Source organism: Colletotrichum godetiae, assembly GCF_030913485.1.
Source record: "Colletotrichum godetiae strain CBS 193.32 chromosome Unknown BDP55scaffold_11, whole genome shotgun sequence".
Classification (NCBI taxonomy): domain Eukaryota; kingdom Fungi; phylum Ascomycota; class Sordariomycetes; order Glomerellales; family Glomerellaceae; genus Colletotrichum; species Colletotrichum godetiae.
Window position 1 is genome coordinate 113607 of NW_026851259.1, and position 21294 is coordinate 134900.

Genomic DNA, 21294 nt, shown 5'->3' on the forward strand with positions numbered 1-21294 from the left:
TTCCAGGGTAATATTCTCTTTCCAGCCTCATAATGACATGCACATCTCACACCATGTCAGCAAGGCCATCAAAGGACAAGCTTCCCCATTGAGTTGTAACGTAATTTGATTATCCAGGAAAGTCTACAGTAAGCCCACGCATATCTCAATCTATACATGCCAAGACAAAAGAAAGGTATCATCTATGAAAGTGATAAATGCTCAACTAGAAGAAGTGCGCACATCAACGGCTCACTGGATGGTCGGAGGCGGCGTTGGTTGCCGTTTCGGCCTGGCAGGCGCAATCTCTGGTGGTGGCGGTGCGGGCTTGGGTGGCTCAGGGCTCACTTTGGTTGGCTCTGGTGTCGGAGAAGCCTTTGGCGATTCTGTCTTGGCTTTTTGGGGCTCCGGCGCAGCCTGCGGTGATTCCGGTGCCGTCTTCACAGATTCTGGAGTCTTGTCGGCAGCTTCCGACCCGTTCTCGGGCGTTGGTTCTGACGGGGCATCAGCAGACTTCGTCGTCGGCGTAGGCGGCTCAACCTTCTTCTTAACCAAGTCCCCATCCCACACATCCCTCACAAGCCCCCAATACCTCGACGAATCCAACTTGGCATGCGCAACATGCTGACTGCCATCAAACCTCTCCTTGCGGACCTTGAACCCAGCCTCAGCCGACTCCTCCGCATGCCTCTCCACATCACCCCAGTAAATCATCTCATCCTCCTTGCTGTACAAATACGCCCTTCGCCTCTCACTACCCAACAGCGCCTTTTGCCTGAGCGCCGCCCACATCTTGCCGAAGAACCCGACCCGCCCGAGCGGGACGTGGAAGAGCCAGAACCAGCCGATGAAGACGTGAGCCAGCGGCGCCAGAATCCGCGGCATCGAAGCCGAGAGGGCGCGGTAGCTGCGCATCCAGTGGAATCCACCCGGGCAGGAATCGTAAAGAGTCACGTGCAGCGGGAGTTCCAGACGGCCCGCGCGGTCCGCGTCGGCGTAGAGCTCGAGGAATTTGGCGAGGTTGGTGGCGCCGCCGTTGGAGAAGACGTGGAAGAGGAGCTGCGGGGCCCGCTGCCCCGTGCCCGTCCCGGAGGAGGCCGGCGGCGGAGTGGAGTCGGCTAGGGAGCGGATTACGGGGACCGCCGGCTTGATTTGCCGCTTGGAGATGCGGGTGGAGAGGGTGTGGATGAAGGGGCATTTTACGAGGAGGATGCTGGCGGAGGGGTACATGGCCATGTACCGCGAGGTGTACTTTGCAATATGGACATCTTGAGCCGACATCCAGCTGAAGATGGCGACAAGCTTGGGTGAGTTTGGGTCCGGAACGGATGAGGGCGGGTCGTAGAGGAACGTCGTCGGTGAGAGCTCTTGCATGGCTGGCAGGGGTCCGGCAGCGCCGGCGGGCTGGTTTGACGCCATCTTGAGAGGTGGGAATAAGGGTGTGCAAGAGAAACTCTCGACAGCGACCGTTGCTTTTGGCGACGAACTATCCGATGAAGAATCCTGGGAGAGGGTTACAGTCAACGTCCAATGTCAAGACAAGGGAGGAAGGTGTGGTGAGGTTAAGATATAAGGTAGACGGACCTCCAATGGGATGGACGGGTCACTTAAGGAACGTTAGGCAGTGCATTCATCAGCCCTAGCCTCGGGTCTTGTCGTCATCATGTTAAGGTTGGCTAAATTTCCCTTTCTGGTAAGTGCCTCGGCTTTTCATCCCTGCCGCACGGGGCTCAGGTTGTCTCAACCAAATCCTGAGGGATTCACGTTGAGATCTTGGCTACAATTCTGCATCAATGTCAAAATATTGATGGGAAAATAGGAGATTCTGGTCAGACCGGAGCGGCACGATGGGATTGGACCAGCGGCCCGCCGGCGGGACATGGACCCCGAATCTTGGTAGCTGATCGGTCCCAAGGTCCGGAGCTGAGACCGGGGCTGTCAGCACCTTATCCTCGCAGCATATGTTGTTGGATGGGACACGTCGTGCTGATGATCATGTCATGAGCTTGCTGCGGTTTCTCGTCAGACCTTTCCATCTATCGTCGACGTTGCTCAACACGATCTGAACGTCAGACCGTGTTTGTCAACCGTAGGAATCGGCAATACCCAAATTTCAGGGGTTCAGCAAGGACCGTCACTCGTCGTGTCAGTCTACTCGGTTGAGGTCAGGTCCAATTGGTAGCGACGTAATCAGGTCGGGTATGTCGCAAAGCGGCAGTGGTGTCATACCATGCACAACACATGCGGATGGTGCGCCATCTCGCATTTGACGTGAGGGAACAAACAGATTCGCTAGGCAGGGGACAAGAGCGTCGAAAGCGAACAGCGAGGAATATGTTTCTGATCATCTTCCACAACACGTTGAGAGTACATGGCGTGGACGCGATTGACAAGCTCAAACAAACATGGTAGTATTATCTCGTGTTACTAGGCTTGATCCAACGGTAACGGGACAGGCTTTTCAAGCTCCAACAACCTCTGTAGCCGGGGGTAACCGATGCACCGTAGATCATTTGCGTTTGCTCCGTGGGCGAGCCGACTTCCGATCACATGTGCCTGGTCTTACCAGAACATGAGATGGCATGATGGAGAAGTGCTGCAGGTATCCGTTGTGTGTAACTAAAACAATTTAAGTAAGATAGAGCTTTTGGTCCTCGAATGGCGAGGACCCGATGTCTTTCGAGAACTCGATGGTCAGTATCGTGAATGAAACAGCCTAAAGGCAATGGACGAAGCTTGGCTGAATGAAGGAGGCTCAAGTAATTGCAAAAGGTCACTGTAAATGTGCCCAATACTCGTTCGAAGTAATGTGACATCCGTAAACACCGGCCCTGATACGGGGTTAAGACCGTTTGCTTCGACATGTGAGGAAGGGTGAGCCGCAGAAGAAATTTACCTTAAAGGACCGAATAGCTTTCCAAAGCCAAGCATGACTGGATGAGACTGCGGACTCGTTGCGGGCCCCAGCCATGAGCCATGATCATTTTCGTACCGTCGTTGTTTGTGAGATTTCAGAGTTAGGCATCGATGATAACTTTGCAAGTGCCTTCCGAACTGGTGTCAAACTGTAACTTCCTCAACGGGAGGCCAGGATATCAAAGGCAGGTACGCTGTTTCCGTGTGGATCTGGTCCTTCCGAGATGGAAGTGGCATCCCGAGCAAACGACTCAAGGCGAGCGCTACTTGCCCCTCCTGCCATCCACGATGGCAACCACCTTCGGTATCTCCTTCCACCTCCTGGCAGTCACCACCATACACACACTCTCCTGATGTTACAATTCCTCCGAAAGGAAGTAACGCAACCGGGACCAGCCAAGAAGGAAGGCACCTTTGCATCTGCTGCGCCTTCCTGTCGTCACCGCCTGTCCCAAACACATATCCGTGGATTGTCCCCCTTTTCCTGACACTTCATCTTCCTCGCCTTGACCAACCTTTCTTAGCCTTCGTTCCCCAACATCTCGCCGCTGTCCTCGTCAATCTTTCAAAAGGAGATGCAAGCTGTGGCTCGACTGTCTCGTCCCTTCTCTTGTCCCATCCATCATTCGTTTCAACCACCCTCTTTTCCTCACTCTCTCCGTGATCCAAATACGTTATGAAGGTCACCAACGTCATCTCCCCCTTGTTGGGAGTCGGCCTTTTTTCCGCCGATGTTGTCTTGGCCAAGGATAGACGCCATGTTGGTGTCGAGATCAAGAGCCCTCTCAAGGGCGTCAACTTCCAGCGCATCAAGGCCTTTCGCGAGGCTGCCCCTGATGAAGTTTCTGGCCGCGTCCAGAAACTGAAGCCATTCCATGGTAGAATCACCGGCCACAACGCCGCCACTGCCTTGGGCGCGGCCCAGCCTCAAGACCTCTCATCTAGCTACCAGAACATCACAGCCTTGTCTCCCTGGGGTACTCAGTATGCCGTCGAGGTCACCTGGGATGGCAAGCTCATCAACATGATCTTCGACACCGGCAGCAGCGACACTTGGACCACCAGTTCTAAACTGACCTGTACCAACCTGTCAGGCACTGCTGTCTATTCCCCTGAATCTTGCGGCTTTGGACCGGACAAGATTGACGAGTTCAAATATGGCCCCGTCGAGGATGTCCACTTCGCCTTGAGCTATGGCTCTGGCGAGCGAGTGTCTGGCCCCATGGGTTACAGTGACATCGAGGTTGCCGGCATTATCGTCAAACAACAGCAGGTCGGCCTGGCCAACAAGACATACTGGATGGGCAACAACTACACCAACGGTGTTCTCGGTCTTGCCTATCCCTCCATCACCAGTGCTTTCACCGGCGACATGAATGAGGATCGCCCTGCCTTCCAGGTTCCATACTCGCCCTTCTTCACCAGCATGGTTCAGCAAGGACTCTCCTCAGACGCCTTCAGTGTTTCTCTAGTTCGCAATTCGTCTGGCGTAATTGGATGGGGTGGCCGCACTGGTCTGCCAATTACTGGTCCTACAGCCTACACCGACCTCATCATTGTAAGTTTTGGCTAAAATAAAATCGCATCTCAGTTGACTCACAATATTGAAGACTAGCATCAACTCTCAGCGTCCCGACGGGAGTTGGCAATACTCATACTACACCATCCTCGTCGATGGCTTACGTTGGGGATCCACCAGCGACACCAAGAAGTACCCGTACATTGTCGACACCGGCACGACGCTCATGTACGTGCCTCCACCCACGGCTGAGGCAATCGCCAGATCTTTCTCCCCCAGCGCCATCTACTTATTCCAGTATGGCGGATACTTTGCTCCTTGCGATGCTATTGCTCCCAAGGTGGCCGTCGTCATCGAAGGCGCGAGCTTCTTCATCAACCCAGTGGACCTCATCTACCGCGGGCTTGTGGACCCTCTCACGGGTTACTGCCAGGTCGGAATCACCACTGGAGGCACCGGTCCGTATATCCTGGGCTCCGTCTTCCTTCACAATGTCGAGGCCTACTTCGATGTTGGTGCTGGCCAGGTCCGCTTCTACGGCCGTGAACTCTATGGTGTCACTCCTCAACTTCCTGAGAAGTAGAATGACAGACAAATTCCTTAAGCCGGGGATTTTGCGTCAGCTTGAAAGAGTTTCAGATGTAGGTCATCCAATGTCATGTGAGGTGGCAGTTCAACAAGATTGGCGATGAATTTGTTAAGGTTGTTTTGGGGTCATATTGGCCAAAGACATAGTTGCTTACGCAGAGATGTGATTGTACTGGTGAGATAGGGTTCAGTCTAGTGAATGCCACTTGCCTCATACTTTCTTTGAATGCTTGGAATCGTTCTGGTTGAGCATTCTCGCTTGCTCCACCTTGTGACGCCCAGGGCAGCCTGGTAAAGTGCAATTCCAGGTTAGAGACAGCGGCAGTTCCAGCGCAGGTTGTGTTTTCCACAGTGGACGAGACTGAAACCGGTGCTCGGGTCGGGACTTATCGGAGTGGCGACGAGGGCTTATCGAGACCTATAGTCCTTATCGATAAGACAGTGAGGTCACCGCGACGGCGCTCTGATTTCTGCCACTTGATTCAACGCTTCACGATCCAGGCCCTTCGGCAACACTTACTCATACTTCACCGACTTCCTTCCGAGCGATACCGACCTTGCTGCTTCAGAGGCCAGTCATCTCCTTCTCTTCTCCTCTGCAGATTCTTCACGACCCTCTCGCGTTCTCTTGCACCACCTCTTTTCCCCGTCACGATCATATCGCCTCAACTCGTTTGCGGTGTGCGGCGGTTACTCGGCAGTCGCTGTACCGATCGTCTGAACCCCTCCGACATCCCCCGTGGTCGGCAACGTGTCTGGGGAAAAGACTGGAATAGTGTTCTTCCGACTTGACCTGGAGAGCAATCTGGACGAAGGCATTCCCGGATTTTAAGCAAATCACCAAAGTCCAGTTCAAAGCGACGTTTCCAAACAGCCCAACCATCCACCATGGGTATCGGAGTGATCCCGGCAAATAGTGCCGACGAAAGTAAGAAGACGCCTCGACGACAGCACACCTGGAGCTTTAGCAAGGTACGATATTATCGAATTTCCTAGCTTTCTTTTCTTTTGATATTCAGAAGCCATGCCGTTTATTATCGATTCTTTTTCGGTTCCTTTCTGCGGATTTCAGTCGTCTTATTTGCAGCGCAATGCCTTGCACCAGCTTTCTCATGGGCATCGTCAAGTGACTTTTTCCCCCTTGCCCAGTCGAGGGCCTCCTGGCGGTGTGAATAATCACGCAGGGGTGTTGGTCAGTGATGGGGCTCCCCCTCGCTTTTCCTTCTGGACTATTGATACGATCTGGCAATCGTGCCGATTTGCTGGATCCGAGTCCCGGCCGGCTGGACCTGCTGGTTCGGAGAGGCAGTAATAGCCTCTGGTTGTCCAAGCTCAGGCTCTGCGGATAGAAGCGTTTCCACCTAGCAAGTGCGGCGGTGAAATTTCCCATGTTGCACGGTCAGGAGACTTGTCCCGGGTGACCTTTTCCCCTGGCGGATTTCGTGGGGGTCAGCTGTTAGTGGCCATTAAGTTGCTCAATTGAGCCTCGAGAGCTTGGGGACCTGGATGACTCTGATATTAATGCGAAGTCGACTGTTGGATCCTTGGATTTCTGCTTGTTGGAATATAGCTGCAGCCGGGAGTGGCCGAGCAACAAACGGGCAATTGGAGTGCAAACGATTGGCAAAGTTGTCCAGATATCAACGGCAACAGAAAGGGCCCTCAAATGGATATTTGGGGTTGGAATGGGAAATTCAAGAGAACTGGAATTTGGTTTCATTCTTCAGCACAAGAGGAGTCTTGTTTGCATCCTCGTCATCACGAAAAGGCAGTTCACCGAATTCAGATGTACCTGGTGGTCGTGAGGAGGCTCCGGCTATGTCTGGCAAGTCAGAACCATCAGTTCGGCGTGGTCTGATGTCCACCTCGGCTGTGCTCGGTGAGAGCTTCTCTCTTGGCTCTTGGAAGGGTGTTGAACCAAGAAAGCCGACTGGCGAACTGGGCAAGCTGGGCGCGAGCAGGGTGCGAGATGTCCCGGTGACTGAGGTGGATGCGCTGAACTGCTGGAGCTTCAAGCTGGAGCTGTGCCCTTGACTGGAGCTGCCCTTCCAGCGGTCCAGTGGACTGGGCCCCCCGACAAGGGGCACCGGGGAAAGGCGGGCAGAATGAGGGGCAACCGAATGGGGGGGAATTGGAGGTCACCCGGGGGCATGGGGTCAGTGGTTATGGAGGGGCGGGCAGACCACGGACGACAAGCCGCGCGAGGGGGACGGCGGCCTCTGCCGTTGCGCACAATGGAACGAATGACCTGCCCTGCATGCATACCTAGTTAGGTACATGCATCTGAATGGCGTCCGTCTTTTGTTTTGCGAAGCTGGTGAGCTGCTGGTGGTCTCAGTTGCATACGGGCGAACGGGACGTCTTGAAGATGGGAGTTTCCTTTCTTCTGTTTGGTGTTCCAGTCTTCCAACGGCCTCGGGCTACATGGCAGACCCTATTCTACCTTACGGATAGTGCAGTCTTCTGTCCACTGGTTCGCTAGTAGTGACCCAGCACATGTCACTCCTGGAATTCAGGAAGATACATGGGGTCACCGTCTGCCCAAGTACCTACCTACAGATACACACCTGCACAAACAGCGATCCATCCCCCCGGCAAGGCACATGTCGCATCAGTTCATCCAGTGGTGGACTTGATATCTGAACTGGGCAACCTGACCTGATGGATGAGCTGAGCCTGGTGTCTCTCCATCAAGACTGTTGCCGTCGTTGCGCCCGCTATTTGTTCTTGGGGTCTGAGTCTCGTCCAAGGTACTGCCGAGTTCAGCGATTTCCATACTCTGAGCCTTGAGGTGAGGTACCTTACCTACATTGCTCATGAGTACTTGCTGCTCTCGGCTCTTTGCTGACAGCCAACTCGACTCCAAGTAGTCGTCCATTGCCTCTTCTTGTTCCTCGGGATATCCTCTCGGCGCCCTTGTCCTCTACGTCTTCCCCCCTCCTCGTTTACCTATGTTTTACGTACCTTTCTCTTAATCCCCTTCACACTTTCACGTACTCACGCACGCCGCCCATCCACTCATTACTCTATGCCCTCCACCCTCACCTTTCACCTCACCTAACATCAGGTCACTCTCTTCTCCTCACTACATCATCGTTCCCCAAACTCTGTGCAACCTTAGGTCTGCTGTTTCCTCATCTCCTTACACCTACACATACCCATATCATCACCTACCTACCCCTACCTTACCTAGTACTCTTACCTGCAAACGGAATTCTTCAGCAAACAACGTTTTGGACCACACCCGTTGGCTCAGTGTTCTACCTGCCCCTTGCCAGTATCTCTATCAAAGAGGTCTAGGAGACAAGGACCTCCTCCACTTCTTTCAGCAGTTCCATGTCGTCCGGCTCAGAGTGACTCTGAACCCCCGTCATCCCCGTCACCCCCGTCCCAAAGTCACCGCACCCGCCCCGAAAGTCACACCCGAGGGGTCCCGCCTATTTGGGCGTAGAGCTACCTGCCACGAGCTGGAAGCATCACGCGAGCTGCCTTCCTCCACGCTCTCTCTTTTCCACGCCACTCAATTCATCTCCGGCTTCCTTCTCATGCCTACGCGCTTTCAGTCTCTACAACATCATTTTCCTTCTGTCTCGTCATAACAACTTCCGCTCAGACAACACCAAAACGAAAGAGAGAACGAGAAGAAGCACAGCGTCAAGATGCCGGGCAAGACTAACGGCATAGGCGTTCAGGTGGAGGATACCAAGATATGCGTCGTCATGGTTGGTCTGCCTGCTCGGGGCAAGAGCTTCATCGCTCAGAAGGGTACGTAAATATTCCAGCTGCGTATTTCTGGAAGAATATCCGGCAAACGACGCCGCCGCCGCTTCGGCGCATATTCACGGCGTTGGTATTCCGATTATTTGGCACTGACGTGTTTGGCACAGCGCAACGCTATCTGGGTTGGCTCTCCATCAAGGCAAAGACCTTCAATGTGGGCAGCTACCGCCGCCAGGAGGACGCGCACCCCTCGGCTGATTTCTTTGATTTCTATAACACCGAGGGCGAGCGTAGACGTCGCGCCGCTGCCGAGAAGGCCATTGAGGACATGCTCGCCTGGTTCCGTCAGGGCGGTGTCATCGGCATCCTCGATGCCACCAACTCTACCAAGGAGCGTCGCAAGTGGGTTCTTGACATTTGCACCAAGGAGGGCATCGAGGTTCTCTTCGTCGAGAGCAAGTGCGACAACGAGAACCTCATCATGGCCAACATTCGCGATGTCAAGACTACCTCACCCGACTACCAGGGCCAGGACCCCGAGGAGGCTGCGCTTGACTTCCGCAACCGCATTCGCAACTACGAGAAGGTCTACAAGACGCTCGACGAGGATGGCGATGAGAACGAGTACACCTACCTCAAGATCATGGATGTCGGCAAGCAGGTCATCATCAACCGCATCCAGGACTACCTTCAGAGTCGCGTTGTCTACTATCTCATGAACCTGCACATCCGCCCTCGCTCCATCTGGCTATCTAGAGTATGTATCACTAACTTTGCGCTGTTGAGTCCAGGCTAACAAGAGACAGCACGGAGAGTCCATGTACAACTTGGATGGCCGCATTGGTGGCGACACTGTGCTCTCTCCCCGTGGTGAACAGTATGCGCGCAAGCTCCCCGAGCTCGTCCGCAAGTCAGTCGGTGTAAGTTGTTCCACAAAATGCGCCTTATAGCCAAATTTGCTCATCAGCCTACAGGACGATCGTCCCCTGACCGTCTGGACCTCGACTCTCAAGCGCACCATCGCGACCGCTCGTTTCCTCCCCTCTGACTACAACCAGTTGCAGTGGAAGGCTCTCGACGAGCTTGACTCCGGCGTCTGTGACGGCCTCACCTACCAGGAAATCAAGGACCGTTTCCCGGAGGATTTTGCCGCCCGTGACGAGGACAAGTACAATTACCGCTACCGCGGCGGTGAGTCGTACCGCGACGTCGTCATTCGCCTCGAGCCCATCATCATGGAGCTCGAGCGCAGCGAGGACATCCTCATTGTCACCCACCAGGCCGTACTGCGCTGCATCTACGCCTACTTCATGAACAAGAACCAGGCCGACAGCCCCTGGATGAATGTGCCCCTGCACACCCTCATCAAGCTCACCCCTCGCGCCTACGGAACCGAAGAGGTGCGCTACGAGGCTAACATCCCGGCTGTCAGCACCTGGCGTGGCAAGGGTTCTACGGCCAAGCACGAGAACCCGGTTCCTGAGTGTACGTGAAAAGAATCCTTGCAACCGGGTTGGTAATGAAGATTGACTGACGGAATGGAGTAGAAATCTGAGGAAGCGAACGTGGGCGTGTCTGTCACGCGGTTTCAGTCTCTGTGACCAAGACAGTTCGAGGTCGAATCGAGACCTGCGCACGCGAAGGATTTCCTTTTTTCTCTTGACGACGACGACGTTTTCAGACTCCACTTTTCGGCATATTCCATTTGGTTCACGATGGCGTTCAGGGACAACACGGAGAGAGAGAGAGAGAGAGAGAGAAAAGATGACCAAGTACATGGAGTACGGCGGCAAAAAAACGCGGAGAGTGGTGGCATATGAAGTCGGAGGGAATCCGACAACCATTCTCGATGGAACAAATTACCTTGCTTTTTTACTGGACCAGACGGACGTCAACACGGCGACTACATCACACTGTTTACACTTCTTACGATGAAGTGGGCTTCCACGCTTTCAAAGTCTTGCGGTTGCTGTCGCGATGCATCCATGGTCCGGTATCACAATTACTTTGCTCAAGTTCCTACAACTACTCTAGGACAAATGGTTTCAAGGTTCGACAATTCACAATCAAAATGAAAGGGGAAGAAAGGCAGGGGGACAAAAGTTGCATCGATCGGAAGGGGGTGTACGCGGACGGTTTGAGTGGTTGCGGACACCGGCATAGAGGTTCGGCTTGGACCAAGGACCATTTGACACCCGTCTGGGTGTGACGAGGGGCTGGACCGTGGGACCTTTTTTGCTGCCCGGCCTTCTCTACATGTTCCCTTTAGTTTCCCAGTTTCATAGCTTCATGATGATAGTACCTACGTTAGGTACCAATGACTTTCTCTCGCTGTTGTGTGACTGACATAAGACCGATACCGTATCGTGGTGATAGGGCCTGAGCAACCAGCACCATTGAAGGTGGGAGAGTCCCAAGGATGATTTTGTTACTGCCTTCTTCCAGTCGGTGTAATCGGCCCCATAAGAGTCAGACGAACGGCGATTTCAAGGTGAAAAGCTTCTCGATAACTATCCGACGAGACCCGCGGGCAGTGGCTGAGAAGCAAGCAATTTCAACGGAATTATGTGATGTGATGCTCGGTAGTAGCCTATGAATCAAACAGTTACTCGGTGATGTCTGCGCTTGCAGCGACCTTGCCTGGAATCATGGCCAATGGAATGTCCGAACATCTTGTCATCCAAAAAATCGGACCTGGGTTTCAAGTGAGTCATAAACACGAAACTATCGTTCGAGGTGGCTTCTACCGTGATGGCCTCGACCACAACATGAAAAGCTTGAATCTGATTCCAGACTCTGCTCTATGGGCATACAAGACCGGGACGCCTACGTCCAAGTTGATGCAGGTAGGCGCTCGCCAATCCCACCATCAGTATCCGGTACGTACCTTGTGCCCCGCACCACATTCCACTCGGGATGGATTAACCACCTCCGTTATCAGCCGAGACTTTTTAGACCGATAAGAAAAAAAAATTCCCAGGCGGGAGAGGGTCGACGCTCTGAGAGCCAGCTGCAGTGAGAAGTTCACTCAAGCCGCCTACACTGCACGGTTTTCTACAACGCAATTTTCGCATTGCAAAAAACCGCCACAAAACCACACAACATGGACGCCGCCACGAGCAAGAAGAGAAAGTCCCGCGACTCCAATGGCGTAAAGGTCTCCAGCAAAAAGCGAGCCGCCGAGGCAGAGGTCCCCGCCGCCGCCACGACCGCTGAGGCCCCCGCGAAGAAGTCCAAGAAGGTGAAGCGCAGCAAGCAGCCCGAGCCCGAGCCGGAATCCGACAACGAGGAGGAGGTCGAAGCCGAATCCGGCAGCGACGCCGAAGATGTCGAGAATGAGGAGGAGACGGCCGCCGCCAACTTTAAGACCGACCACACACAAGACGACAACGACGAGGGCAACGGCTCCGACCTCGACGAAGACGTCTCTGCACCCGCAAAGGAAACCGCCGACGGCGACGACATCCCCAACGCGCAACAACTCTCCCTCCCGCCCGTCGCGGGCGCCGAGGCCCACGACTTCTCCGAGCTCAACCTCTCCGAAAAGACAATGAGGGCCATTGGCGACATGGGCTTCACTAAGATGACGGAGATCCAGAGGCGGGGTATCCCGCCCCTGCTGAGCGGCAAGGACGTCCTGGGAGCAGCCAAGACGGGTTCCGGAAAGACGCTCGCGTTCCTCATCCCCGCCGTTGAGATGCTCAGTGCCCTGCGCTTCAAGCCGCGCAACGGCACGGGCGTCATCGTCGTCTCGCCTACCCGCGAGCTGGCGCTGCAGATTTTCGGCGTGGCGCGGGAGTTGATGGCGCACCACTCGCAGACATACGGCATCGTCATCGGCGGCGCGAACCGTCGCGCCGAAGCAGACAAGTTGCAAAAGGGTGTTAACCTCCTGATTGCCACGCCCGGCCGTCTGCTGGATCACCTGCAAAACACCCCCTTCGTCTTCAAAAACTTGAAGTCCCTCATCATCGACGAGGCCGACCGGATATTGGAAATCGGTTTCGAGGATGAGATGAGGCAAATCGTTAAGATTCTGCCCAAGAACGACCGCCAGACTATGCTCTTCTCCGCGACGCAGACGACCAAGGTCGAGGACCTGGCGCGCATCTCGCTTCGCCCGGGCCCGTTGTACGTGAACGTCGACGAGAAGCAGGAGCACAGCACTGTTGCCAACCTGGAGCAGGGGTACGTTCTCTGCGACGCGGATAAGCGGTTCCTTCTGCTCTTCTCGTTCCTGAAGCGCAACCTCAAGAAGAAGGTGATTGTCTTCTTCAGCAGTTGTAACTCGGTCAAGTACCACGCCGAGCTGCTCAACTACATCGATCTGCCGGTGTTGGATCTGCACGGCAAGCAGAAGCAGCAGAAGCGGACGAATACGTTTTTCGAGTTTTGCAATGCGAAGCAGGGTACGCTTATCTGCACCGACGTTGCCGCTCGTGGTTTGGATGTAAGTCACAATCGTCTCCGAATAAGTTTGTAGATGGAATAGTTTACTGACAGAACTCTTTAGATCCCCGCCGTAGACTGGATCGTCCAGGTCGATCCCCCAGACGACCCGCGCGACTACATCCACCGCGTCGGCCGAACCGCCCGCGGCTCCAACAGCAAGGGCCGCTCCCTCATGTTCCTCCAGCCCAGCGAGGTCGGCTTCCTGACGCATCTCAAGGAAGCCCGCGTCCCCGTCGTCGAGTTCGATTTCCCCGCCAACAAGGTCGCCAACATCCAGTCCCTGCTCGAGAAGCTCATCAACCAGAACTACTACCTCAACAAGAGCGCAAAGGACGGCTACCGTTCGTACCTGCACGCGTACGCGTCGCACTCGCTGCGGACTGTCTTTGACGTGAATAAGCTGGATCTCGCTAAAGTGGCCAAGAGCTTTGGGTTCTCGACGCCGCCGCGGGTGGATATTACTGTGGGCGCGAGCATGAGTCGGGATAAGAAGACGCAGGGGCGGAGGGCGTATGGAAGTCAGCCTAGGAACCAGCAGAGTGGCACTGGTGGGTTTTATAAGAAGCGGTAAAGGGGTGAGTTTGAGGGGGAAGTTCAGTGGATGATGATGAGGAAGAGGCTTGTTATTGCTGAGATGGCATTGTCTTGTGAGAATAGATTTGGTCAGCACGGCGTCGCGTCATCAAAACATTATGATGGTTCAAAAAATGGTAATTTGGGACTGGCTTTTTCATTCTAGAATCTTGGTCTTGCTTTATGACTTGTGGTGGTGTATAAATGGCTCAATTGTCTCTCACAAGGGAAGAAAGAGCCTCACCTTTCACTTTCGATCCTCAACATGTTTTCAGTCCAGGTGAAAGAGACGAAGGCATTCAAAGGATGGTCTGGCCTCGATGCCTACCGGGAAGACAACGAAGCCTCCATCTTTCATTATAAGGCTAGCAAGTTCGAGGCCAGGCTGGCTTACTACACCGAGCTCGTCGGTCAGAGGGTCGTGGCCAGGAAGCCCAGGATTTATTCAACGGTGTATACACTTAAGAGCTTACCGGAATACTCTCTGGATTGTATTCTCCCAAACCGGCCTTGGGCTTCAGACCAGACTACTCCTGCCTCATTCACTCGCTTCTACACCACTCAAATATCAACATCTACATCACCTGGACGAGAGCTCACTCAACTACATCACTAACCCATCCCATCCCACCCCTTTTTTCCCCCACGCATCCAGCGCTCCTTTCTTTCTCAAAAAAGTTTCTTCCAAGTTTTTTTTTTTCCCTTCAGCCACTGCTCGACTTCTTTCTCTACTCCATTTATACACCAGCAAGAAGTCGTCTTTTTTCTATAAAAAAGAAATTTGAAGGGACATCGACGGCAGGTCGCATACAAGCGTCGCCTTCCCAACCAGTGACAAACGAATCGGCGAACTCACCTTCTAGCTATTCTAGGAAAGGCAGCTTTCGAATAAAGATTCACATCATAGTTCGAGCAGTCCAGAGGCGGCCGAGAATTCTCTCCGTACCCAGCAAACGAAGGCATCGCGAAATTCACTTCAATACACACCCACTTCGACTCTACTTTCTGCTTGTTCTTTAACTACGATTGTGTCTACAAGACATCCAAACCAGAGGCAATATCAAGAACAAAGTCAAGACGATCAAGGTGCTACAAAGTATTCACTCGATACCCATTACACCTTCACCTCATTGACCAGTCCGCGATCCAACTCACGATAACCTCACACCAACCAGTCCAAATCTCACCACCCACTAAGAAACAACTCCAAGTCGACAGCGGCACCAAAGACAAAGATGTGCACCTACACCTACACCCTCTACACAGCCTGCATGCACAAGCAGTACCAAAACATGATGGAGTGCGTCCGCGTCCGCACCGGCAACAGCACCACACGCTTCGGCACCTATCGGACCCTCCACGGCGAGCTCACGCTCAATAGACATGTCCACTTGCCCGAGCGGGAGCCCTTTGATATTCCCCTCCGAGAGTGTAAAGGTCGGGGACGGTATGCTACGCGCCCTGTGAATGGGCTCTGTATTGCGTGTAAGAGGGCGGAGAGGGAGAAGCGGGCTGCTGAGACAAAGGGTGAGTTGGGAGTTTTTCTTATAATCCACTTTCCTTTTGAGTTTTTTCTTTTTCTTTTACTCAATGTCTGTTGGGCTTCTTGTTCGGCAATTTGGCTTTGCCTAATACTCATTGTACAGAGGACATCTGTCTTGTAGAGAGCTTTTGATCTCAAAGGGCGTGTAGCATAACTACATCCCCTAGAGGATCCGGATCCCCGTTGTTTACAATCATTCCCAGTGTTTATGTACCGTGCGGCGTACTCGTCAGCAGATGATGACTGACTAAGGCCGGTGATATAGATGCTCAGCGCAAGGCAGGAGGTGCCGATACGGCGGCGGGAGTGAGGGACAGCATCATGGGGTTGGAGACCCTTGTTGCTGCCACCGAGCGGATGGATCTGGAGGATTGAGGATGATGAATGCGCTTTCAACTCTCCAGCTTCATCCGCTTGGGGGCAGGAATGGCATTGAGTTTGGAGAAGGCGTTTTTGAAGGCGTCATTAGGGAAAGCAGGGACTTGTTTTTGGCCGTTGGGATGGACTTTAGGAATGATACCTTTAGGAATGATACCCCGGAATGAATCATGTATTACGACGATGAATGAGATTTTCTGGACTCGATGAGAACGGTTTTTGATTAATGTGGATGTTGATGAAGAGAGCAAGTTGATAATGATGGCGATGTTCGTGATGTTGATGGCGGAGGCCGGTACTGAAGTGACACGGACGCGTGGGGCAGACGGGGAAAGGGTCAGCGAATTGGCGCCGGGCAGGGACTGTGGGGGAAAGAGCACCGAGGGGAGGGGGATCGGCGGGTCCATGCTTGTTTTCGGGGTTGGCATTCTGGCGGTTCAGGGTCGGTGGCTTGGACTGGGAGAATGCGCCAGCCACTGAGTTCTTCGACACCAGACTCCAGAGGCAAATTGAAGACTGATAGACCTCTCAATTGATGATTGTTTCTCATTGGTTGCGTGTGATTACTGCTTCTTCAGAGCTGACATTAGAAGCTGGACCAAAAGAGGGGTCTTCTTCTGCCGCCGTCGTACTACAGAAACGACACATGACACTTTGGGCGCTAATTGGAGAGCCATGTGCTACTTGGATTGTCTGGCGTCTGTCAGATTTGTTCTGGATCCCGGTCTGCGTACCTACCACTTCCACGTCTAAGGTACATACCTACCAAAGGTACCTGGGTACGGATGGTCTGTTGCATGCTACCGGGCAGGTTACCTGAGGTAGATGCATAATGCAGGATTCAGTCAGACTTTTGAAGAGGAACACCAACCACCAGACAGATCAACAGCATGTTCATCCCGTTTGTCCTTTCATGCGCAGATCTATCCGGTCTCGAGAATGGCAAGACGGAATCAGGGGTCCCAGAAAGCGAGTGTGACGGTGCCAGACCTGCTTCACCTCTGATGCTCTTACGGAACATGAATAATTGCCTACTTCTCCCAGCTTGAAGTGGTACGAATAGAGGTACCCTGACCTGACCAGTGACTGCCCCCCTTATCCACCTACCTCGCTCCTTGCCCATGCACCTCGCACCCACGAAGAGAAAGTACCCCGGCCTCAGGTGACAGTGATGGATCCCAATCCTTCCAACAAGTTGGATTGCGCCAACACCAACAGGAACAGGTGCAGATGCGGTTGCAGATTGCAGACACCAACGACGCGCACTCCCACCTTTTGCATCTTACAGCATCCGTAAGAATGCGCCTTTAAGCCTCGTAGCATTCGCTGAGCCCATTTCCATCCCCATTCCCATCCTTGGTCAATGGTATCCGTTTCTCACCCCCATCTTCCTGGCTCAGGTCCTCCCCGCTTGGCCCCGTCGCAATCCACCAATACATCATACCTGGGCAGGCACCTCATCTCGCAACCCACGTTTCTACCTATCTCCGTGCGCCCCCCCATAACTCCAGCCGCAGCCAATTAATACTACCTACTTACCTACCTCACTACTCTCACCACCACCATTACGGATACATCCTCACAGCATCACCACCCGAGCGAGCTTACATACCCGACTGCTCGCATATCCTTCCCGTCATAGCATCGCATCGTTCTTCCCCCATTGCATTGTTTCGTCCTTTTTGCATGCGTAATCCATAATCGAACCTCCTTCCGCGCTACCGCTCGAAAATGGCCAAGAAGGCGCGCCAGAGGGTCAGCTATGGTATGTCTGGTCATGTGCATCTTCTGTCCGTGCCGCTTTGCTTGCTGTTGGTGCTCGTGTGCCGCTGCGCTCCCGTCGCATGTTGGCTGAGGCCGGACGACTGCAATCCCGCACGTCCGCCGGGACGAGCACCTCGGGTCTTGACCTTCATCGCGAGACTCGGATCTGTCTGCAGCGTTCCTCGAAGTGACAATGATCTCGCCTGCTAATCACACATGATCAAACAGTCCTCGAGCTCCCAGCTGGTTCGCAAGGCGGCGGCCACAGACTAGGCGTCAATGGCCTCGCCGTCGACAAGGACAATGGCATCCTGTAAGATCCCGGGACCCGCGATACGAACCGCAGCCCTCCTCCCGCTACCCATTCTGCTCCTCCTCCCTGCGCAGCTATCCGCTGACACTGCTCCGCTCGCAAACAGATACTCGGGAGCCCGCGATGGCTACATTTGCGCATGGGACCTCAACCTCAACCTCCAGACTGGCGGCAGCGCACCACCCTCCGAGACCAAGACCAAGACCGCCTTCCGCTCCCAGACCCAGGCGCACATGGCATGGATCAACGACATTGTCCTCGCCAACAACAACTCCGCCGTCGTCACCGCCTCCAACGACCTGACGGTCAAGGTCTGGCGCCCACACTCCGAGACGAACGATATCGCCGCGACCATTGGAGGACACGCCGACTATGTCAAGTGCGTTGCCACGCCCCCTGGCGGCTCTGTCAACTGGGTTGCCTCGGGTGGCTTCGATCGCAAGATATACCTGTGGGACTTGAATGGAGGAGGCAAAACTCTCGAGATTGACACCCAGGGCGACGAGGTTGCGGAAAAGGGCTCCATTTACGCCCTGAGCGTCGGCCACAGCATCATGGCCAACGGCGGCCCCGAGTCGGTTGTGCGCTTATGGGATCCTCGTTCCGGCAAGAGGGTGACAAAGTTCGTCGGCCACACGGATAACGTGCGCGGCGTCCTGCTCAACGAGGCCGGTGACAAGGTACTTACGGCCAGTTCAGATCACACAATCAAGCTCTGGAGTGTCACGGCTGGACGTTGTATGTACACGTTTACCATGCACGAAGACAGCGTCTGGTCGCTCTTCTCGGACGATCCTGAGCTGGGTACCTTCTACAGCAGTGACAGGTCCGGCTTCGTTGTAAAGACGGACGTCCGCGGAAACCTCGAAGACCTCGACGACGGAATTTCTGTTGCTGTCGCCCACGAGTCTCATTCGATCAGCAAGGTTGTGGCGGCAGGCGACTACATCTGGACGGCAACCAACACTTCGTCAATCAACCGTTGGTCCAATGTCGATACAGGTCCTGACTTACAGCTTCCCGAGGCCTTCCAACGCCAGCGCGCAGCATCCACGGCTTCGAGAACTAGACAGCCCTCGAGTCCTCCGCCTGCGAACTCGCCAAAGAAGGAAATCTCACCGAGATCGATCTTGCGTATCTCCAACACGGCGACATTCCCAGTCCAAGCCAATCCTGGCCCGGAATCCCCACCGGCAGTTGGGAATCATGTACCGCATGGGACCGAGCCCATCAACCAGAACCCGGAGGAGACTATTGAAGGCCAGTTCGGTTTGGTGAAGCATAGGCTCTTGAACGACAGGAGGAGAGTCCTGACGCTAGACACGGCTGGTGACGTTCTCATGTGGGATCTCATCAAGGTATGTTGGCTATAGGTTTGACTCGAAGATGAATCACTGACTCTCGCAGTGCAAACCAATCCAAAAGTTTGCGAAGAAGCATTTGGAAGATGTCGAGATAGAAGTCAACACCACGGAAGCAGTAGCCCCGTGGTGCTCCATCGACATTAGCTCTGGAAGTCTGACTGTGGTTCTGGAGCCGTTCAATTGCTTCGATGCAGAGATGTACGCGGACGATCTGGAGTTGGAGGAGCCGGTCGAGTTCCGGGAAGACCAGAGAAGTGAGAAGCTCGCAAGACTGAGGACGACCACATGCTAAACAGACTGACAGTCAACCTTGGCAAGTGGATTCTTCGCTACCTATTTGCTGGCTTGATCGACGAGGAAATCAAGCGAGACGAAGCGTACCGTGCCACACTCAACGAAGCTGTAGAGCGGAGGCTACAAGCAAGCCGCGCGAACCCACCTTCGTCAATAGCGATGCCTACCGATAACGCATGGGATGAGAGTTCGGGAACGACACCACGTGCGAATGGTACTCACTACCCCATGACGCCTGGCATGGCTATTGGCCTCGCCACGCCGGGAGCTGGCCGGCTTCACGACGTCCCAGAAGGAGCAGCCACACCTTCCAGTCCCCTTGACAACAAGTCGTCTCAGTTCAGCCGGCCATCAACTGAGCGGGAAGACTATTTCACAAGCGCTATTGGACCGATTGAAGGAGCTTCGAAGCCTACCGCAGCACCAGCAACGCCTGCCGAGCAAACAGCGGCTCCCGATGCCAAGACACCGGCAGACACGAGCAAAGACAAGGAGAAGGACAAGGACAAGGAGAAGGATGCAACCAATGGAAAGTCACCCAGCACGGCGTTTGGCAAGAAGTTTCGTATGGGCATGGGTATGTCTTTTGGCAGTAAGAAGAGTGGACGGTCGGCTTCGACTACTGCCCCAGAGAAGCCCGCCGTGGTGGACGAGAAGGCTGAAGAGTCCGAGGCTTCATCGACGCACGAGAAGGAAGTCGATGACAGTTTCCTGGGCGCCATTCAAAAGATTCGAAACGACTACGATAAATCGCTGACTGAGAATCCTGAGAAGCTCATCGAGACAAAGGTTACACCAAGCTTAGCAAACGACACTCCGGTGCTGAAATTGCCTCCTGGCACAAAGGTTGTCCTTCAGGAAGAAACGACTGGTGGAAGTGCCAACATATACCAAGGCACTGTTGAGACGGTCGGCCAGGGTGCGGATATCATTGAGCAGTGCGGTCCGATGTGGTTGGGCGAGGTGCTGCTCCAGAATCAGATCCCTATCAAGGAGCCTGTTAAGGTCTCGTTCGTCCTTCAGCCATGGCAGAATAGTCTGCCCGACATTGCAACAACAGATGGCAACAATCGTCTTAACGCCAACAGAATGCTACGAGTCAAGAAGATCTTGGCCTACGTTGCGGAGCGCATCGATCCCCAGCCGGAGACTCCGGAGCCGGATGCTCTTTTGCCTCACGAGTACTTGGAGTTATACTGTAACGAACAGGTTAGTGTTTTTTTGCTTGTGCCGTGCTCGATCTCTGCTAACTCGGCTTAGTTACTACCCATCACAATGACCCTTGCAACTCTACGAGCCCACATCTGGAAGGGTGGCAACGACGTTCAGCTGTACTACAAGGCCAATGGGCGCAAGGAAATCAAGGAGATCAAGGAGGCCCCCAAGGCGGAACCCGAGCCTCCTGCAGCAGCGCCAGTAGCAGCGGAATCTGACCATGCACCATCGACAGGCACCGCAACGCCTCCAACGACAGGATAGTCTCTGTCTCGACTGGCGGGCTGGTGGCAAGGGAGACCGCACCTTGAGGTGAGCTTGCCAAAGGCACAGCTGCAGAACTTCAAAACCATGGAGGTGGTAAAGAAAGCCGACCAAGAGCAGTACATGAAACGTGCGACATCTGACCTCACTCCGCCACGGTCATGGGGATCATCTACGGCTGCCTCAGCTTCGCGATAGTCTCGAGTGGTGGACAAGGTGCGGCCAACCAGGGAGTGCCACTGGCATCGAGGTGGCTCGCGGACCACAAAGTACAAGTGGGCAATTTCGTCATCACGAGAGTTGAATATTGCTATACGACATGAGTCAAAGGGCCTGTGACCTCCGGTCAGTACGGGTATAATGGCGTTTTTCAATAATGTACATAGCGGAAAAGTTGTCAAGTGCAGGCAGC

General features: G+C 54.1%; 6 protein-coding genes across 6 annotated transcripts; 5 read left to right on the forward strand and 1 right to left on the reverse strand.

The window, feature by feature from the left end:
• Positions 1 to 231: 231 nt before the first annotated feature.
• BDP55DRAFT_605919 (uncharacterized protein) lies at positions 232 to 1398 on the reverse strand (the record flags this gene model as incomplete). The annotated part of the gene is made up of 1 exon (XM_060571109.1): positions 232 to 1398. The coding sequence occupies one exon, from the start codon at positions 1396 to 1398 to the stop codon at positions 232 to 234; it is 1167 nt and encodes a 388-aa protein (XP_060432128.1).
• Positions 1399 to 3571: 2173 nt separating this feature from the next.
• Positions 3572 to 4997, forward strand: BDP55DRAFT_726344 (eukaryotic aspartyl protease; the record flags this gene model as incomplete). The annotated part of the gene is made up of 2 exons (XM_060579135.1): positions 3572 to 4453; positions 4506 to 4997. 2 exons carry the CDS (start codon positions 3572 to 3574, stop codon positions 4995 to 4997), a joined length of 1374 nt encoding a protein of 457 aa, XP_060432129.1.
• Positions 4998 to 8296: 3299 nt separating this feature from the next.
• BDP55DRAFT_44336 (6-phosphofructo-2-kinase) lies at positions 8297 to 10405 on the forward strand. The gene is made up of 4 exons (XM_060567611.1): positions 8297 to 9479; positions 9529 to 9642; positions 9697 to 10207; positions 10270 to 10405. Coding segments are annotated over exons 1-4 (1395 nt in total). The 5' UTR covers positions 8297 to 8711; the 3' UTR covers positions 10272 to 10405.
• A 1420-nt stretch (positions 10406 to 11825) lies between these two features.
• Positions 11826 to 13745, forward strand: BDP55DRAFT_726346 (ATP-dependent RNA helicase HAS1; the record flags this gene model as incomplete). Its single annotated transcript, XM_060579136.1, has 2 exons — positions 11826 to 13172; positions 13236 to 13745. The coding sequence occupies 2 exons, from the start codon at positions 11826 to 11828 to the stop codon at positions 13743 to 13745; spliced, it is 1857 nt and encodes a 618-aa protein (XP_060432131.1).
• Positions 13746 to 14629: 884 nt separating this feature from the next.
• BDP55DRAFT_766378 (uncharacterized protein) lies at positions 14630 to 15665 on the forward strand (the record flags this gene model as incomplete). Its single annotated transcript, XM_060580966.1, has 2 exons — positions 14630 to 15274; positions 15556 to 15665. The coding sequence occupies exons 1-2, from the start codon at positions 14983 to 14985 to the stop codon at positions 15663 to 15665; spliced, it is 402 nt and encodes a 133-aa protein (XP_060432132.1). The 5' UTR covers positions 14630 to 14982.
• Positions 15666 to 17286: 1621 nt separating this feature from the next.
• On the forward strand, positions 17287 to 21062 carry BDP55DRAFT_44522 (WD domain-containing protein). Its single transcript, XM_060567612.1, has 6 exons — positions 17287 to 17433; positions 17661 to 17745; positions 17852 to 19103; positions 19153 to 19363; positions 19414 to 20612; positions 20664 to 21062. The coding sequence occupies exons 1-6, from the start codon at positions 17400 to 17402 to the stop codon at positions 20880 to 20882; spliced, it is 3000 nt and encodes a 999-aa protein (XP_060432133.1). The 5' UTR covers positions 17287 to 17399; the 3' UTR covers positions 20883 to 21062.
• The last annotated feature ends 232 nt before the right edge of the window (positions 21063 to 21294 follow it).

Bases quoted from the DNA above. Each gene is read 5' to 3' on its own strand.
- BDP55DRAFT_44336 (XM_060567611.1), top strand. From the start codon at position 8,712: ATGCGTCGTCATGGTTGGTCTGCCTGCTCGGGGCAAGAGCTTCATCGC. The intron at 9,480-9,528 runs GTATGTATCACT...AACAAGAGACAG, and splicing joins GCTCCATCTGGCTATCTAGA to CACGGAGAGTCCATGTACAA. The intron at 9,643-9,696 runs GTAAGTTGTTCC...ATCAGCCTACAG, and splicing joins TCGTCCGCAAGTCAGTCGGT to GACGATCGTCCCCTGACCGT.
- BDP55DRAFT_44522 (XM_060567612.1), top strand. From the start codon at position 17,400: ATGGCCAAGAAGGCGCGCCAGAGGGTCAGCTATG. The intron at 19,104-19,152 runs GTATGTTGGCTA...TGACTCTCGCAG, and splicing joins TCATGTGGGATCTCATCAAG to TGCAAACCAATCCAAAAGTT. The intron at 19,364-19,413 runs GTGAGAAGCTCG...ACAGACTGACAG, and splicing joins GTTCCGGGAAGACCAGAGAA to TCAACCTTGGCAAGTGGATT.